General features: G+C 44.2%; 1 protein-coding gene and 1 long non-coding RNA gene across 3 annotated transcripts; one reads left to right on the forward strand and one right to left on the reverse strand.

Annotated features, from left to right (window-relative positions):
- Positions 1-8,840: 8,840 nt before the first annotated feature.
- Positions 8,841-10,503, forward strand: LOC133924269 (cytochrome P450 71A1-like). Its single transcript, XM_062369732.1, has 2 exons — positions 8,841-9,844; positions 9,925-10,503. Exons 1-2 carry the CDS (start codon positions 8,942-8,944, stop codon positions 10,501-10,503), a joined length of 1,482 nt encoding a protein of 493 aa, XP_062225716.1. The 5' UTR covers positions 8,841-8,941.
- LOC133924270 (uncharacterized) lies at positions 9,885-13,022 on the reverse strand. 2 transcript variants are annotated; one of them, XR_009910791.1, is made up of 4 exons: positions 12,815-13,022; positions 11,176-11,627; positions 10,328-10,521; positions 9,885-10,189 (listed from the first exon to the last, which is right to left on the reverse strand). It is a non-coding gene; the product is annotated as an uncharacterized LOC133924270 (long non-coding RNA). The 2 variants fall into 2 exon arrangements; XR_009910792.1 differs by lacking the exon at positions 12,815-13,022 and adding an exon at positions 12,411-12,805.
- Between the last annotated feature and the right edge of the window lie 4,415 nt (positions 13,023-17,437).

Consider the following 17,437-nt stretch of genomic DNA (forward strand, 5'->3'; position numbering starts at 1 on the left):
GATGCATCCTCCCAGGGTCATGAGTCCCTACGGCCTCCGAGCTCCCCTCCAATGGCGCCTAAGCATTCAGGCGCGCGTGCATGCTTGAGGAAGGAGGCTCTTGGGCTTCTTCATGCACGCGTGTGAGGGGAAAGGGGGTGACGCACCCCCAATGCCGGCCTCCTCATCGGCACCATGATGGCGGTGATAGATGCGACGCTCGCGTCTTGTCTTCTGGCTTCTCAATGTCGGAGGATCAGCTTCTCAACGTTGGCAATGCGGGCTCCTCCCATCTCCACTGGCACGACCTTCATCCCGACCGGCTCAGCTTCGGCTCCTCTCTGTCGACACATCTCGATCGGCTCGGCTCCAGTGACACGGCCTCCACCCAGGCGGACGACGAAGGCCCATGCAGTGGCAGTGGCTCAGATGAGGCGGGTGGCAACCCTAATTGCCAGCTCTGCCTTCTTTTATATGGCGTGGGGAGAAGGGAGCCTGACCGGGCCTTGGGCCGAAAGGCCTCAAAGGCCGTAGCCCAAGTTGTCTCGGCCCATAGGCCGAGAACTCCTGTGGACTGGCTATTATTAAATAAACCCCTCGACTTTCTTTATATTAATAGCCAAGTCCAATATTTATTGTTTCATAGTACTGTTAAATTATGTTTTAGCCCTTAGCTTTAATAGTAATTATGTTCAGTATTGTTTTATGTTGTAAATTTATGTTCCAGACCCTGTTTTATCTAGAAATTTATTATGTCCCATGTGTTTGCCCTTGTGCATTCCCTATGACATACCATTATGTTTACAACTTTGTTTTTGTAATTGAAATTCTATTTATTGAAAAAAAACACTTATTAATGCAAATTATGTGATTATCTTGTCTACTTGATATAACATAATGTTTCAAATCTTTGCATATTAGACATACACAAGGTAGTACTCAAGTACTACTAAGGGATCCACACTATGTCCAACAAATAGTGACTATCCCCAACGTGCGTACCAAATATCAAATTTGGAATAAAAGTCTACACCTTTTCAGGTGATTACCTTAATTCATATCTTATATTGACCATGCATAAGGTAGTACCCAAATATTACTGCGGGATTTACACTATGTTTATCACATAGTGACTATTCTCTACGTGCGTACCCAATTTGAGTATGAATTAAACAAGGTCTACACCATTTTGGTGTTTATCTTCAAAGTATTAACATAAGATTTGCATAACACAAGGTAATGAGATTCATTGCATCTACTTCATAGTTATAGATTATGCCCCCACTACTGAGAGGTCTACACCATTTAGGTGACTACCTTCAACGTGTTAGCAATATAATTTGAGATCTACACTATGTAATTTCATTCTCAACTAGACTTTACAAATTTTACATTATTATAACATTACCATGATTCTTCAATTTACCCAAAGCGTAAATTCATTTAATCATTAGTCAATTTGTAGGACAAAATGTCCAACATCGAGTTTGACATACTTGCATTAGATGGTAAAAACTATCTAACATGGGCAATGGATATGAAGAAAAGTCTATGGTCCCGCAGACTCATAATGGTGATTAATCCTCCTCAAGAGATCCGTCACTTCAAGATCAAATCAAGTATGGAGCTTTATACTACATAAGACACCATCTTTATCCAAATTTAAAATCTGAATATTTGATGGATGAAAATCCATATAATCTATAGAACTCGCTCAAAGAGCGATATGAATAGCAAAAGGTAGTCATACTGCCTGAAGTACAACGTGGATGGTCCAACATTTGCCTCCATGACTTTAAGTCCATTGGAGAATACAATCATGCTGTTCACAAGATCTGCTCTAGGTTGCTATTTTGTGACAAAGCTCCCACAAATACAGAAAAAATTGAAAAAACTTTATCTAAAATGCTTCCTAATCATAGGGTATTACAATAATAATACCGTGCTAGAAATTACCAGTACTATTCTGAATTAATTCATACTTTACTTTAGGCTGAAAAATATGATGAACTTCTTTTGAAAAACCATCATCAGTGCCCTACAGGCACTACCCCTTTACCTGAAGTTAACTCTAATATTTAGAATACAAAAAAGTTCAATGGCAATAAACACCGCCCAAAGAACTTCAAAGGCAAAAAGAATCGCAACAAAAAGCAGAAATTTTATGGACACAATAAGGGGAAGGGCATTTTCAAGAACAACAGAGATAAATCTGACATTTGTCATAAATGTGGTTGCTACAGACATATAACTAAGAAATGTCGTACCCTAAAATATTTGGTTGATCTCTACCTTAAGTCTGTCAGACAAAGCCGACCAGCTCAAGGTGAAAGATATGAAGTGCATTTCAATCTTCAACCTGACACCACCAAGAAGACCAGTTGTTCCCAAAGAGTTCCTCCAGAACCGAACAACACCATCACTCTGCAGCAGCAAGAAGACCATGAGAGCACGGACAATATGATCATGAAATTTGCTTCCAACGACTTATTTGGAGGCCTCAATTAGACTCCTAATTTATTAGATATTGTTATGTCCTAGATAGTATTGTAATAGGTTGTTGTTATCTTATACTATAATATATATTTCAATAATGTATCAGCACATTGATACTTAATAAAGTTGTATGTATTCAATATATCTATGAATAATTTCACTTTAAATTCTTCATTTTTATATATAGATTTCTACGGGGGACAATCCGATGGAAAAAGAAATGTGCTTAGTGGATAGTTGTACTACTAACTCTATACTTAGGGAAACTAAATATTTTTAAACTCTTAAAAAGAGTAAAGGAAATATTTTGATAATTATTAGACGCGATGCTATGATTGTTGTATCTGGTCATGCTATAATCACTCTCCCTATGGGTACTCAAATAACAATCGATGATGCACTATTGTATCCCGATTCAACACATATCCTACTAATTTATAGAGATATCCATCAAAGCGGTTTTCATATCGAACTCCATGATGACAACAAAGAGGAATATCTCCTCATTACCAAAAATAACGGATATGTCAAACAAATACTAGAGAAAATTATCTCTTTATCTTCATGATTGTACTATACATACATCAAACCCATACCACATGTTGTGTATAAGGCAATTTTTCAGAATGTTGACACATTCCAAATATGGCATGATCGCCTTGATCATCTTGGTGTTGGGATGATGCGAAAAATTATCAGCAATTCAATTGGTCATGGCATAAATACTACCAAATTCCTATAATCTTTGGATTTTATTTGCATCGCATGTGCCATAGGAAAATTGATTTTAAAACCATCTTATCTTAAAATGTGCATTTTTGAATTCTTCACCATTGTCACTGCGAATAGCTCTCATGGCATTGCAAGGAAATTCAATCTTCAATCTCAAAATCAAATCTCGAAAATGAGAAAATGCCTCATCTTTTGTTTCCATGGAAAACACCCAAGAGTACATCGAAAAATCATCAACTATCATAAGGACATACCACTTTCCACCCGCCGAACACACACGGGATGGACCGACTGTGTCCATATGAAAAAACTCTCCCGGGTGGTCAGTCATCACCTATTTGACAGGTGGGTGAGAAGCAACAATCATTTTCCCATGACAACAAGGGGCATAAACCAAATCTTTTTCAAACATAAGCTTGGGCAATCCTTGAATAAGGTCAAAAGCACTCAAATGAGAGAGTAAATCAAAGCTCATGTGATCAAGTTTCCTATGGTACTTCCAAAACTCAGAGGTCGAGCTGGCCATTAAGCAACGAGAAGAACTAAAAGACTTTAAACAATCCATTTTGAAAACTCAGCCAGCTGGAGAAATACCACATACAAGATCACCAGAAGAATCAATAACACGGGAAACATTTCTCTTAAAGCGCACTTCAAAGCCATCATCAATAAGCTGAGAAACTGAAAGTAAATTGTACTTCAAGTTGTCAACTAAAACAACCTCCTTGAGTACAAAGTGAACATTTACATTGATGGCACCAACTGATATTACCTTTCATCTGCTATCATCCCCAAAAATGATGTACTCCTTTTGCATCACTGGGGTGAAGCTGGAGAACCATTTGGGATTTCTGGTCATGTGGCGCGAGTAGCCGGAATCCATGATCCACATGTTTTCCAAGCCTCCATCCTCCTGCTAATAATGGGAGAAATTATGAGCGAATAACTCAACACTAGGGTTAGTGAAATATGAAGCATTCCAGTGTCGAGCCACTCGTCCAAAACCAGGATTAGAATGATAATACTCATTCTTTCTCATAGGTGGGGAGCGAGCACCACGATGGGGAAAACGTGATCCGCTAAAACCTCGAGACTCATAGCCACATGCACGTGAGCCATAGTCATATAGAGCATGACTAGGTCCACGCTGAGCAAAAGTACCACCTACAACCATGTCACCATTGTAATTACCACCACGACGAGAGCGAGCAGCTTGATTGTGGCTAACCTGGTGAAAAGGCTCATGTACACCATGGGCAGGGTAGTACATGTCCTGGTTGTTCCACTCAAGCTCAGGTCTCGCGTTTCTCTTTCGCCTAAAGCAAAACTCCACTAGGTGACCCTCATGGTGACAGAACTCACAGTGATATCTAACTCCTATCTTAGGCTTAGGATTCACTCTAGGAGGCTGTCTTGGTTGCTTAGGCTTGCCTTTCTCAGGAATTGGTGGTACAGTGTCAAGCTAATTTCAGTACTCGTTGGGCTTGGGTATCCATATTTTTTTCTTGGGAGGAATTTTGGGTGGCTCAACTGGGATAACCTCACACTTGTTTTGGGTGTTGGTAGCAATGGATTTCTCACAAGCACTCACTCCGGAGGTACTGCACTCCCCAATCTTCCCATACTCATAGGGCACTTAGGTGTAGTCACGCCTACCACCAACCCTATCCTCTCTCTTGAACTGTTCCATAATCATACCCAACTATGGTTCACTGGTAGACACGCAACTCAACACAGACCTATGCAGCTTGTTCTCATCTTCCAATCTAAGCATTTCAGCTTGACAAGTATGCAATTCATTTAACAAGGAAGCACATGTATCACAAGCAGAAATAACAGCCTTAGAGCTAGTAGCATTAGCTAGTTTCTTCTCGAAATCCTTAAGCTTAGCACAGTTATGAGAAAGCTCAGATCTTAAGATTGGGCAATTTCTGCAAGCTCCTAGCAAAAAGGGCCTAGATTTAAATTCTTCTAAAACAAGCTTAGCTTTCTCAAGTTCATCTACCAAAGAGGTATGCCTAGTTTGTAGATTAGACATTTGAATCATGTAAACACCACAAGTATCACATTATGTCTCATCTACAACTGTGGGAGCAGATTTGAGTAATTCAAGTTCCATGGTAGCATTTTCAAATTTCTTCTTGTGTCTAAGTTCACGCACAGCTAACTTGAGATTGCAATCTTGAGCTACTAAAGCATATTCTAGTTCATCTACTTTCACAGAGAGCTCATTGATAGAAAGTTGTACCTCCGAGTCAAGCTCGGCGTCACTGTTGTTGTTGGCCAAAAGCACAAGCCGTTGAGGTTGTCAATGATCTTCTTCTTCTTCTTGTCCTCGTCCTCACTTGAGCTTGAGGAATTATCATCACTGGAGTCGACATCAAAGTCGCTAAGGGAGGTGAGGAAGGCACGTTCCTTTGCCTTGAACTTCTTGCGGAAGTCCTTTAAAGCCTCACGATCGAAGTACTTCTTCTTCTTGTACTTGGGCTTGTCAGCCTCGACCTTCTTCTTCTTCTTAGGGCAGTTGGCGATGAAGTGGTTCGGATCGTTGCACTAGAAACAACCCTTGGAGTTGCCTCTCCTTCGGTTCCTTTTGTTGTCATAGAAGCGGTTGAACTTCTTCGTGATCAGTGCTAGCTCTTTATCTACAAGAGCATCCACCTATTCTTATGTGACAGAAACCAGAGATGATAAAGCAAAACCAAACTGTGAGATGTTAACAAAACCAGAACCATCACTCGACTAGCCACCTCTGGAAACCAAGGCTATACTCTAAGGGTTTGATGGATTCTCATATTTGGCTCTAGTCTCATTGTCAAAATCGGTTGATCTAACCTTGCTATATAACTCATCCACAATGAGAGTCTCATAGTTAGGGGACTCAATGATATCAGTGACTTTTACCTCCCAAACCTTATGATCTAGACTATAAAGCAGTTTTATAGCTCTCTTATGATCATCATAGGGAAGTCTATCATTAGCTCTCATCTTGTTCACTATACTCTGAAAACTACTAAACATAGACTCTACACTCTCACCAGGCAATTGTCTAAAGTTCTCATACTCTCTTCAGTATGTGTCGAACAACCTAGCCTTGATCTGTGTATTTTCCTTATGGAAGTTTTGCAATTGTGTCCAAATAGCATAAGCAGTAGTAAGATCAAAGACACGATCAAACTCAGAGTGACTCAAGTTAGAGAAGAGAATGTTTCTCGCCTTGTTACTAGCTTCAAACTCATCAACTTGAGCTTGGCTAATACGAACATTGAGAACCACAAATTGGGCGCTCTAAACTACGCTCCACACTGCAGACCCTTAGCTTTCAAGGTAGGATCTCATGCGAGTTTTCCAGTAGACATAATCAGAACCATTGAAATATAGAACTTTGCTTCCTCGTCCCATGTTGTCTCATTGGATCACAAAGATGATAAAGGTGTGGTGATCCTTGACCCTGCTCTAATACCAATTGAAGGACCGGAATGACAACTAGAGGGGGGGGGGGTGTGTGTGTGAAAAGGAGCCTTTAAAAATTCTTCGATAAGAATAAGGACTATATCCAATTAGAACTCAATACACCTCAAGAACGAATCATAACTAAGCGCAACATAATGCACAGTGAAAACAACATGAAAGTGTGCTCATAGCGAACAACGAAAGTTCTCCGACTAGTACTGATGAACAGTACTCCAACCATTACTGATGAACAGTACCTCCGACCAATACTAATTAACGTTACTTCGACTAGTACTGATGAATAGTACTCTAACCAGTACTGAAGAACAGTACTTTGACCAGTACTGATAAACGGTATTCCGACCAGTACTAATGAACAATAATTATGACAAATACTGATGAATAGTAACTTTGACCAGATGGATAGAACCCGACCAATGCACTGGCCTACAAGAAAGTCTGAAAAAGATCTGATTGCTGAAAACGCTATTCAAGGATGTTCAGGATAGGAACCGGAAGTTCTGAACTGATAGCAAAACTAAAAAACAGCACCTTAGAACTTAAAATTTAAACTAGAAAACCAACCAAACGTGGTTCAAATCCAGTGAAATTTTAGCCAAAGCTTCTCAAGTACATGGTGAATCTTTATCCAAAATATCTTCTCAAAGAGATAAAGAATTCACCCTTGATTTTGTGGATTTGACCAAAATCACGCAGAGAGGGAAATTTTAGAGAAAAATAACTAAAAGGTGCTCGTGTGAGGAAATCGTTTTGGAATCACTCTAGATGTTCTCACACATGTTCTAGCAACCTTTTGCCCCAACAAAATCACTCGAAATCGCTGCCAAAAGCAAAGTGTGAAAAATCAACCAAATCTTGGAGAACAAGAGATTAAAATGAGAGAGATCAACAACATCATAAATTTGCTAAACAACTGATGAATAGAAATAAGAACATTGTAAGATTCATAGATACATGGCTTAGAAGCCACCCTTCATCCTCCCACTTTTGATGAGATTAAGTTTAGAGCTATGAACCATAACTTCTCACATTGAAACTCTAACCAAGCCTAAGAAATATCCAAATGAAAATAGGTCCTGGAGAGGTCTATGTGCACGAGCCCTCTCCCACATATATAGGTAAATAGACAATTCCTAAAATGCCCCTAAAGACTAATACATAGATATTATCCTCGATGGGCAAAATGGTTCAACTCTTTTGTAGTTCATCGGATGGGCGCGACGCCTTCACGACTCTGCTTCGTCTCCACACAAGCTTCATGATGATGTCACGCATCCTCCAACTTTACCTCCGGTTTTGAGGGGAAGCCGAAAAAACCACCTTGCATGCTCCTACAAGCACGACTCCTCGATGTTGACATGTGTCTGACCTCCGCTATGACATTTGGCGCCTTCAAGTCTTTGCGCTCTCGCCATCGGGCCGCCTCTTGACTTGCCATCGCCTTTCCGCCTTGACTTGGTCAACGCCATCTTTATCACATTTTCTTCCCACCATATTTTCTTACGCCATCCATATGAGAGATGCGGATTGTCCATAGCTCCACCTGGCCTCGCACGGTCTGTCGGAATCAAGCCTACACTTGCCCTTCACCGTCTTGCTTTTGACCAACATGTCGTATCTATACACATACACATCATGAGCTAAAAAATATGTCTCTCCGCCATCCTCTATTTTCACTACCGGTTAACCATAAATATAATCAAACACAATTAAAATATGCTATGCAGAACCGAAAGCTCCAAATCAATAATTCCATCAATCATTCGTCATCAACAACACAATTCTCCCTTATATTCTCGTAAACTTACTTCATCTCGGGCTGAATCGTAATCGCCTCCCAGTGCCCCGATGTCGCCACTCTCGATTGCAACATTGACTTCGTTCCTCTGAGTTCTTAGCCCTGCCTCACCATAGATATTTTAGAACCTGATCTTTTATATTGCGGCTATAAACATGCATATGTGTGTACATCCACAGACGTGTTAGCCCCTCCACGGTGTGGTTGTGAAGCAGGAAAAAAAAATGAGCCCCACGTGGAAAATTGGCATCGAACTCATCAGCCTGCAGTGTGTGGCTTTGGTCTTGCCTTGCCTTGCATTTTTTTGGAGTCTGATCTTATACATTGTGGCCATGATCCATGAACCGATAGCAGCATTCTGTGTCCACAGGTGCCTTAGCTGTTCAGTATAAGCACCGTTCCCGGTTGCGAGTGTGTGCGTGTCGGAGTGTCGCATCGTACGCTCGTAAAGCTCTACTACTCATGGCTTCCGTTCAGCTCGACTCTAACATACTATTCCCCCTGCTCTTCGTGGTGTCATGTTTCTTCATCGTTCGAAGCCTCCGGGCAGGCCGTAAAGATGGCCGCCGAGCAGTACTGCCTTCGCCTCCAGGCCTGCCCATCATCGGCAACCTGCACCAGCTCGGCCGGGGACACCACCATGGGAAGTTGCAGGAGTTCGCACGGCACCATGGCCCACTCTTTCTCCTCCGGCTAGGCACCGTGCCCACCCTCGTGGTTTCCTCGGTCTCCATGGCCGAGGAGGTGCTTAAGACCCAGGACGACGTCTTCTGTGGCCGCCCGCAGCAGCACACGGCCCGCGGCTTGATGTACGACTGCCGGGACATCGCCTTCAGCCCCTACGGCGAGCGGTGGCGCCAACTCCGCCGCATCGCCGTCTCGCACCTCCTCAGCACGAAGCGGGTCGACTCCTTCCGCGCGCTCCGGGAGGAGGAGGTCGCGTCCTTGGTGGAGCGGATCCGCGCGGCCAGTGGCCAGCGTCAAGGGGTTAATGTGAGTGAGCTGGTCATCACTTTAGGGTACACTATCATCTCAAAGGCAGCGTTCGGCAACAAGCTCGGAGGCATGGAGCCCGGAGTGGTCCGCGAGATGATGGATGAGGTCGCTGATCTTCTTGAAACGATCGCGGTAAGCGACATGTTCCCGCTATTCTGGTGGGTGGACTGGGCGACGGGGCTCGACTCAAGGATAAAGAGGACGGCGAGCAAGCTTGACGAAGTTTTGGAGAGAGCACTCCAGGAGCACGAGAAGAGCTCCGAAAACGACGGCAAGGCTGGTGACCTCCTTGACGATTTGCTTTCAGTGGTCAGGGAGGGCAGCGAGGGGTTTAAGATGGACAGAATCGATGTCAAGGGACTCATCCTCGTAAGTCCTGAGGATTAAGGGCTCATTTGCACTAGCACAGTGGCGTTAATGTTTATACTGATGTAAATTTCTTGCTGCAGGACATGTTTATTGCAGGAACCGATACAACTTCCAAGTCGGTAGAGTGGGCAATGGCCGAGCTAATCAAGAACCCAAAAGAGATGGAGAAAGTACAAGCGGAGGTGAGACAAGTTGCGGGGGCACGAGGAGTCCTAGAGGAGCAGCTGGGGACGATGAGCAGACTGCAGGCGTCCCTGAAAGAAGCCATGCGGTTGCATGCACCGGTGCCAATACTTCTCCCCCGAGAAACGATCCGGGACACCAAACTCCACGGCTACGACATCCCTGCCAAGACTCGGGTCATTATCAACGCATGGGCGATCGGGAGGGACAACGAATACTGGGAGAATGCCGACGAGTTCCTGCCAGAGAGGTTCATGCACAATGCCATTGACTACACTGGCAAAGACTTCCGGTTCATACCGTTCAGTGCGGGGAGGAGGGGATGCCCTGCCATTGCGTTCGCGACGCGCCTCGTTGAGCTTGCACTGGCCAATTTGCTATACCATTTTGACTGGGAGCTGCCGGAGGACCAGGACGTGGAATCATTTGAAGTTGTTGAGTCTTGTGGCCTGTCTCCAACTCTTAAGTCCGCCTAGATCCTTGTGGCGAAACCCCTGCAAGCATGAACCTTACAGACCGCAGTAGGTACTTGCGTAAGAAAGATAAGGGGAGAGGCCACCGGTGTACTTATCTAGCTATATACTGGCATACTCTATGTAACTAGAAAACTATGATCTATTATACACATCAAACAAGATTAGAACACCAACGAAAACTATGCGTGTTCTGAACAAAGTACAATCATTAAAGAAAATAACAGCATATGCCAGGTAACAAACTACTATGCAGAATATCAAGCAATTCATAAATGAGAAAAACAGACTGAAGATGGCACCTGATTAAGTGAAGTTGTGTGCATCACCTTCTCAGGTGGCTTGTCGCACTAAGATTAAGGCCAACTGTTTTCCTTCGTGATTCAGATTCACGTCGTGAAGTAATTTTTATTTATTTCAGCGTTCTAATGGTTTTTCTTCATAGTTTTCATCATGAAGGGATTCTTAAGATCATTCTCTTCAGAACAGAATTCTCTCTTATTTCCTTTCGCGATTCCTCTCGAAGGAAAATTGTTAGAGATGAGAGAAAATAAAGGAAATGGAAACGAGAAAGAGAATCGGAAAAAGCCCTGAATCATATACCTAAACAGCATCCAAACTGTCAAACCGAACTATAAATCTTTTACTATTTAGAGACAAGCGGATCAAAATTACCTTATAATCATGGTAAGGTATTCCACTGCAACTAACACGCCAGAAATGTTCCCACTAACTGTGGATCGTCCATCAACTGTGAAAGAAATTACGAACCTAAGCTTCAATGGTGTCAAGCACAACGAAAAATCCAGTTCACATTTCTAATTTTAATGTGCGCACAGAGAAGTGAAAGTAACAGAGGTAGAGCAGCGTTACATAGCTTTGATTTATTTCCGCCCAAAAGATTTCTGCCGTCACAGATAAGGGGGGTTTTAAGCAATGATTCACACAAACAATTATCTCCTACCCAAATTTGCAATTCCAGTGAGAATATGCAACGCACTGGTGCACATATTATAGCATCTTTCACAAAATCACTGCTTCAATGCTGTATCATACTATCAGCAAACAGTTCCATACAGAAGTCTTTGGTTCTGGACTTCTGGTAATGTGGTTCAGATCATTGTTGCCTGAAAAATATTTGATTTAGATAGCAGGCTTACCAATATTGAAAATTGCTGGTACTTTTATTTAGAAAAAGAAAACAGAATAAGTCCCTTCAATACATCCAAATGCCCAACCCAAAACCCACTAGCCTCAGCCTGACCTGGATTTGAAAGTGTAAACGGACAAAAATTGGCAATTGAACCTGCATCTATCGGTTCTGTCGGTTTTTGGATGCCCGTCGGGTTATATCTTTCGTACTATTTTCCTGTAACTAATAAGATTTGTTCCAAACTTGCAGCAAAAAAAACACCTCGACTCCACTCTGAGCAGCTAGCAAATCCCCTCCGCTGTGCCATGCGTGTGGCTGCAGTGAAGATCGATCACATGGCTGCTTGTAGCTAGAATAGGATGCAAACGGGCACAATACCTATGGATAGAAGCTATACAAATCGTACCCACAAGCTAATTTTTAAACTCGCTTTCACATCGATTACCCATCACGGGTAAAAACTGGCACCCGCACTTGCTACCCGCAGACACACCCGTATGCGAGGTGGGGTGGACCGGGGCAGGGGTGGCAGCGGCCGGTGCTCAGATGATTGAAGCGGGTACACGAGCAAAGCATGTACGAGTACAACTATTTCATACCCATTTCTCTTCTCGTTATGTTTAGTATCAAATCTGTATATAGGTCTACGGGTAAAGAATACATCGTAAACCTACACCCAATATGATTTTTACCCACAGGCATGCAGGTAAACTGTACCCGATGCTATCCCTACCCTAAGTTGGAGGGGTCGTCGTACCAGGAAGAATGTGACGCTCCTCCTCCTGATCTCCAGGTCTCTCTTCTACTACAGGTCTTGCGGAGTGAGGGGCACCTGCATGGCCTCGCAAGGATGGCCCCTGCACCACCAGCACCTCCCTGCGCAGCTAGTGGTAGATCTCAGCTACCCGTTCTTCTTCCCAAGGTTCCATAGGATTGATTCCCAATGCAAACCGGATCCATCACAATTCGGAACTACCAAACCGTGCGGAGAAGCACAGACTTGTCAGATCAACGAAATCCATCCTAACTGACGGCCATAGGCAATGCATAATCCAATCAGAGGAGGAGGGAGCATGTCCGCGCAGCGTACCTACGATCCGCTCAGTGTCCTGCGCCGTCACAACAGCAACATCGGAGCAGGAGACAAGCAAGGCGCCATACCTGGAGGTGTCTTGACGGAGGAGGATGGCACCATAGGCGGGCGCCAGACGTGGTGCGAACACAGGCGAAGGCGGCGCGGGGAAACATCGAGTGGCGACTGGGATCCATCGCTCAGTCGATCGCGGTGAAGACGAAGAACTGCTTGAGAGTTGGGTGGGTGGGGTTGGGCCGGCGATAAGGTTTTAAGCGCAGAAGGAAAGGATGGGCCGAGGGGATGACGAGCTGAGCACGAGCGGTGTCATGTAAGCAGGGTAAAGAAATACGCCGGTTACCGTTCGAAATGCACGGTAATCGATCCTCTCCGTCTGTCGGTTTTGTAATGCGACCGGTAATCAAATTTAAATTAAAAAATTCAAATTAATTTGAAAAATCTTAAAAAATTTATAAATTTTTTTATAAAAAACTAGAGGTAATTCTAAGAGTATCTGTGCAAAGAATTTTTAAAAAAACATGTCGTTTGCGTCACCAAATAGGCGATCAAAATGGGGTAGTCGGTTAAACAGGCTGAGAAGCTGTAAAGGCCGAAACGGGCTGAATGCACAGTAAAATCGGCCTGTTTCGGCCCAGCTGGAAGGGATAAGGTTCCTCGGCGTACTAGTCAGCTCTGTGCACAGAGAAATTTCCCCACGCTCCTCTCCACAGTCGAAACAACACCTTCATCGCCCGGCCGGCCAAATCCGCGGCACTCCGGCGTGAATCCGGCGACCGAGCGACGATTCTCGAGCGGATAGGCTCGGTAACCGACCGCATCGCAGCAATTACCGTCCGACTTCAAAGAGCAGCACGGACTCCCTGACGCAGAGCGATTATCGACGAAGCCTGTTCGGTAACCGAGCTTTTCCCTGTGATTTCTCGTGTTATTCGATCGGTAATAGTGGCGAGATGGGCGGTAGGTACTTGTGCGGTCGATTCTGACGATGTAGTGCCTGATGCGCTCGGTTATCGACCATTTAGTAGCGATTTTTTGTGCAATATGTTCGGTAATTGGTATTAGTAGTGTGACAGTACGTTGTGTGGTTGATTAGAAAGATTTAGTGGTTGATTCACTCGGTTATCGACCCTATTGCGTCGGTTACCTTATACAGGCAAATGTTGTTAATATTCGTTCAAGTTAATCGACCATTTACTAGCAATTTTATGTATAATATGTTCGGTAATCGTTATTAGTAGAGCGGCAGTTCATTGTGTGGCAGATTAGGATGATTTAGTGGTTGATTCGCTCGGTTATTGACCCTATTGTGTCGGTTACCTTGTACCGACAAATGTTGTTAATATTCGTTGAAGTTAATTATTTCTTGAGATATTTATGCATGACTAGCAACATGACAACATATGTTTATCAATTTAACATGCATGGACATAATTATTAGTAGGTTAACCATTGAGTTTTCTTCTTCCAACAGAGACGATACAAACTAATCGATGGCGGATAGATATATGGCGTGGCAACACCGGGACAATTTGGCCCCGGGGTTTAGGTGCGATTACTTCAATAAGTAAAAGAAAGACAATAGTGCCACAAGATTGAAAGAACATTTGGCAGAGCGCGGATATTACATTGATGTGGATAGGAAAAAGTCTTCTACTAGGTGGGCCAGGGATGTCTCCCCCTTCATTGATGTACCGCTTCACACTTAGCCTCGTCTTGCCGGTGTAGGAGTGCTTCACACCTTTGAAGTTCGACCTCCTGCCTCCTTAGAATATCTTGTCGGAAATGATTTCCCTTCTCACTCCTCTGAAGTTCCTCGGCATGTCACTTATGTTATTGTTCTCAGCGTTGACATTCTTGTTGTCGCTCGTGCTATGCCTCCTACCTCAGCCATGCTTCCTCCATCCTAATCTCATACTCACGTTTTGTTTTGGCCTCTGTGATGTAGCCCATGCAGTACGAAGGCCTGACAAGGTCGATCTATTCCTTGAAATGACAAGGCTTAGGATAAAAAACCCGAAGTTAGAAGTGATGTGAAGTTATAATTAGGAGGTGTGGACAAAGGCAAAGAGAGAGACACACCATGAAATCGTCGGCAAGCTCCAGACACATAAAGAACCTCCTACCAAAAGTCTGGACCTTGAAGGACGTCGACATTTGAGCTCGATCGCCACACCTGCACAATGGACGCTCGTGCCATTGTGGCAATCCCATAGGGTGGTTCCTCCAGGAATCCATGACGACCTGTTTCGAGGCGGCAAGAAAAGACAATTATTATCATAGTCTAAAAAGGCTATGTCTGAAAATAGAGTACATGTTTTATTATCACGATTGCATGTGTGCGGGTAACACAAATATTACATCGTTGTAAAAGAACATGAGCTGCTTTAATGTATCTATAAAAGGCTCATGTCTCTAGAAACTGAAGCAGCAATGATCAATGGAGGGTAGGGCGGGAGGGGATGAGGAAGAAGGGGGCGGGTAGGCTATCGGTGAGATGAGAGGGTTCGTTTGGTCCAACTGAGTACAAGGAGCCTCTGTACAACTTCCCTTTGCAAGATAGGAGTTATTTTCGTCCTCCAAGTCACCTAAGGATTTACGAGCACCCGAATGAGCCATGGCCCAAGTGCTCCCACGGCTACGATTGTGTCGTTTAGATGTACGAAGGGACCTTTCATGGGGGGTGTTGATTCTTCCAATGTCCTCTTGGTAGGGTGAGAATTATATCACCATGACCGTCCGTGTCATTTTTTGAAAATATTATACATATTGACCTTCACATTTCTGCAGGTCTCCGACGACGACCTCGATAACTGCCAGTACACAAGATGGGTTGATCCTCCTGTTCTGCAGCATATCCAAGATTGCGTGCACCACCTGCGAGACCAAATCTTCGACTTGCAGAGGGAGGTTGATAATATGCCAAGTCCTCCTGTAATACACCTGGAGGACACTTCTGTATGCATCAAATTGTGGTGCACTAGCCTGTGCAACAATTGGGATGGTGATTATTGGGACTCAGGTGCCTCCTCGTAGTTCACTCTAAGTCAGTACGACTAGAAGCACTGTTAGGACGACGTTGCAATTTGTGTATCATCCCATCGATGTTCAGGCTTTTTACATTCCCTAAGGCATGTTAGGCGAAACTCCGGTACACTACTAGGGGTATTGTATATGTTATTGAACATTTGGTTGACATGTTTATTATGATTGTTACAGAATGATCGTGGTACGAGTGTATGGTCCAAATAGAATTACAAAACAAAAACATGGTACATTAATGATATTATAACAACAATAATAACATAGTAGCATGAAGAAAATAGCATTGCACTGACACTACCGTAGTACCATAACACCAATAATAACATAAGACTATGAAACTAACAATAACCTAGTAGCCTATAGGTTATGTCCCCTCTTGGGGATGACCCCCTGGTTGCATCGGCCCTCGGGACACTGCACCTCTGCACTCTCATCTGGTTAGCTGAGTACGTTAGCGTGTCCGGTGGCACGATCGTCCACATAGGTTGTGCAGCGAGCGGTGGAGTGGTGTAGTTATTCTGGGAGGGCTGTGTCCCGGTAAGTGGTATGCCAGGTAACTGTGACGCACCGAGCTCGTCACTCTCTCCGAAGATGTACGAGTACCCACAGACCTGAGTACCCTCCCTGGTGAGCAACTCCATGTAGCTACCTTGTGCCTCTGCGTCCTGTAGATCGTTGATCTCTGCACATGGAATAGCAAAGATAACATGTTATCACCGATAAAATGTTACTTATGTAACAATTGATTATGCATGAAGGCAGTATCGTACCCGAGCCGAGGATGTGAGAAGTCGAAGGACCCAGTTCCACGCCAGAAGGCTGCGTGGACCCACTATTGGCGTAGAAGTGGTCACCGGTACCATTGAAGGCTAGCCTGAACGCTGTGACGCTGTAGCGGGGGTCACCGGTGCCAGAGAAAGAATGCATAGCCCAGGCAACACTGCAGTGTGGGTCAGTGGCCCCAGAGAAGGACTGCCTCACCTAGGGGCCACCATAGTAGTGTTGAGAAGTTGGGTTGGAAGGCAGTCTCGACGGCTTGGTGACGAAGGTCGGACGTACCGGTGGTTCCGGTGGCTCGGCGAACATCACAGATGGGAGTGCCGGGAGAGGAGTAAACGCTCGTGCTCCCGTCTCAACATCTGATGATGACCTTCAGTTGAGCACCTTGAACAACTTGTTCACCTACCAGATAATCTGACCTAACACCGTGCTCACCTCATCACTGGGAACCTTGAGGCCATTGTTGATCTGGACCTTGGTCGTCTGTGCCTCGACGTCAATCTAGTGCAGAATGTCCCTCTGCAAATAAAAGTTCCATTTTATTATTCATTTTTTTAGCAACAATTGAAGTAAATGAGGAGTCGATAGTATTGTACATACCTCAAGTGAACGCATCGAATACGTGTCACGAATGTTGGGGACGTGCTGTGGAAGCTCGGTCGATGTGTACGTGACCTGGGTGCGCGTTCTAGCCACGAACTAGGATAAGTAATCCGCGTACGCCTCCTCAGAGTGTGGCTGATCCTCGTCGATGATGTTCTCGACAGCATGGTCCCATTTGTCAACCCACGTCTGCACATGAGTCGCAAACGTGCTCGTGCTATGAGCCTCCCCTGCGTGCCAACTTGAAAAAACATAAACAATTGTGT

The sequence above is a fragment of the Phragmites australis genome, chromosome 7 (assembly GCF_958298935.1).
Source record: "Phragmites australis chromosome 7, lpPhrAust1.1, whole genome shotgun sequence".
NCBI classification, from domain to species: Eukaryota; Viridiplantae; Streptophyta; class Magnoliopsida; order Poales; family Poaceae; genus Phragmites; species Phragmites australis.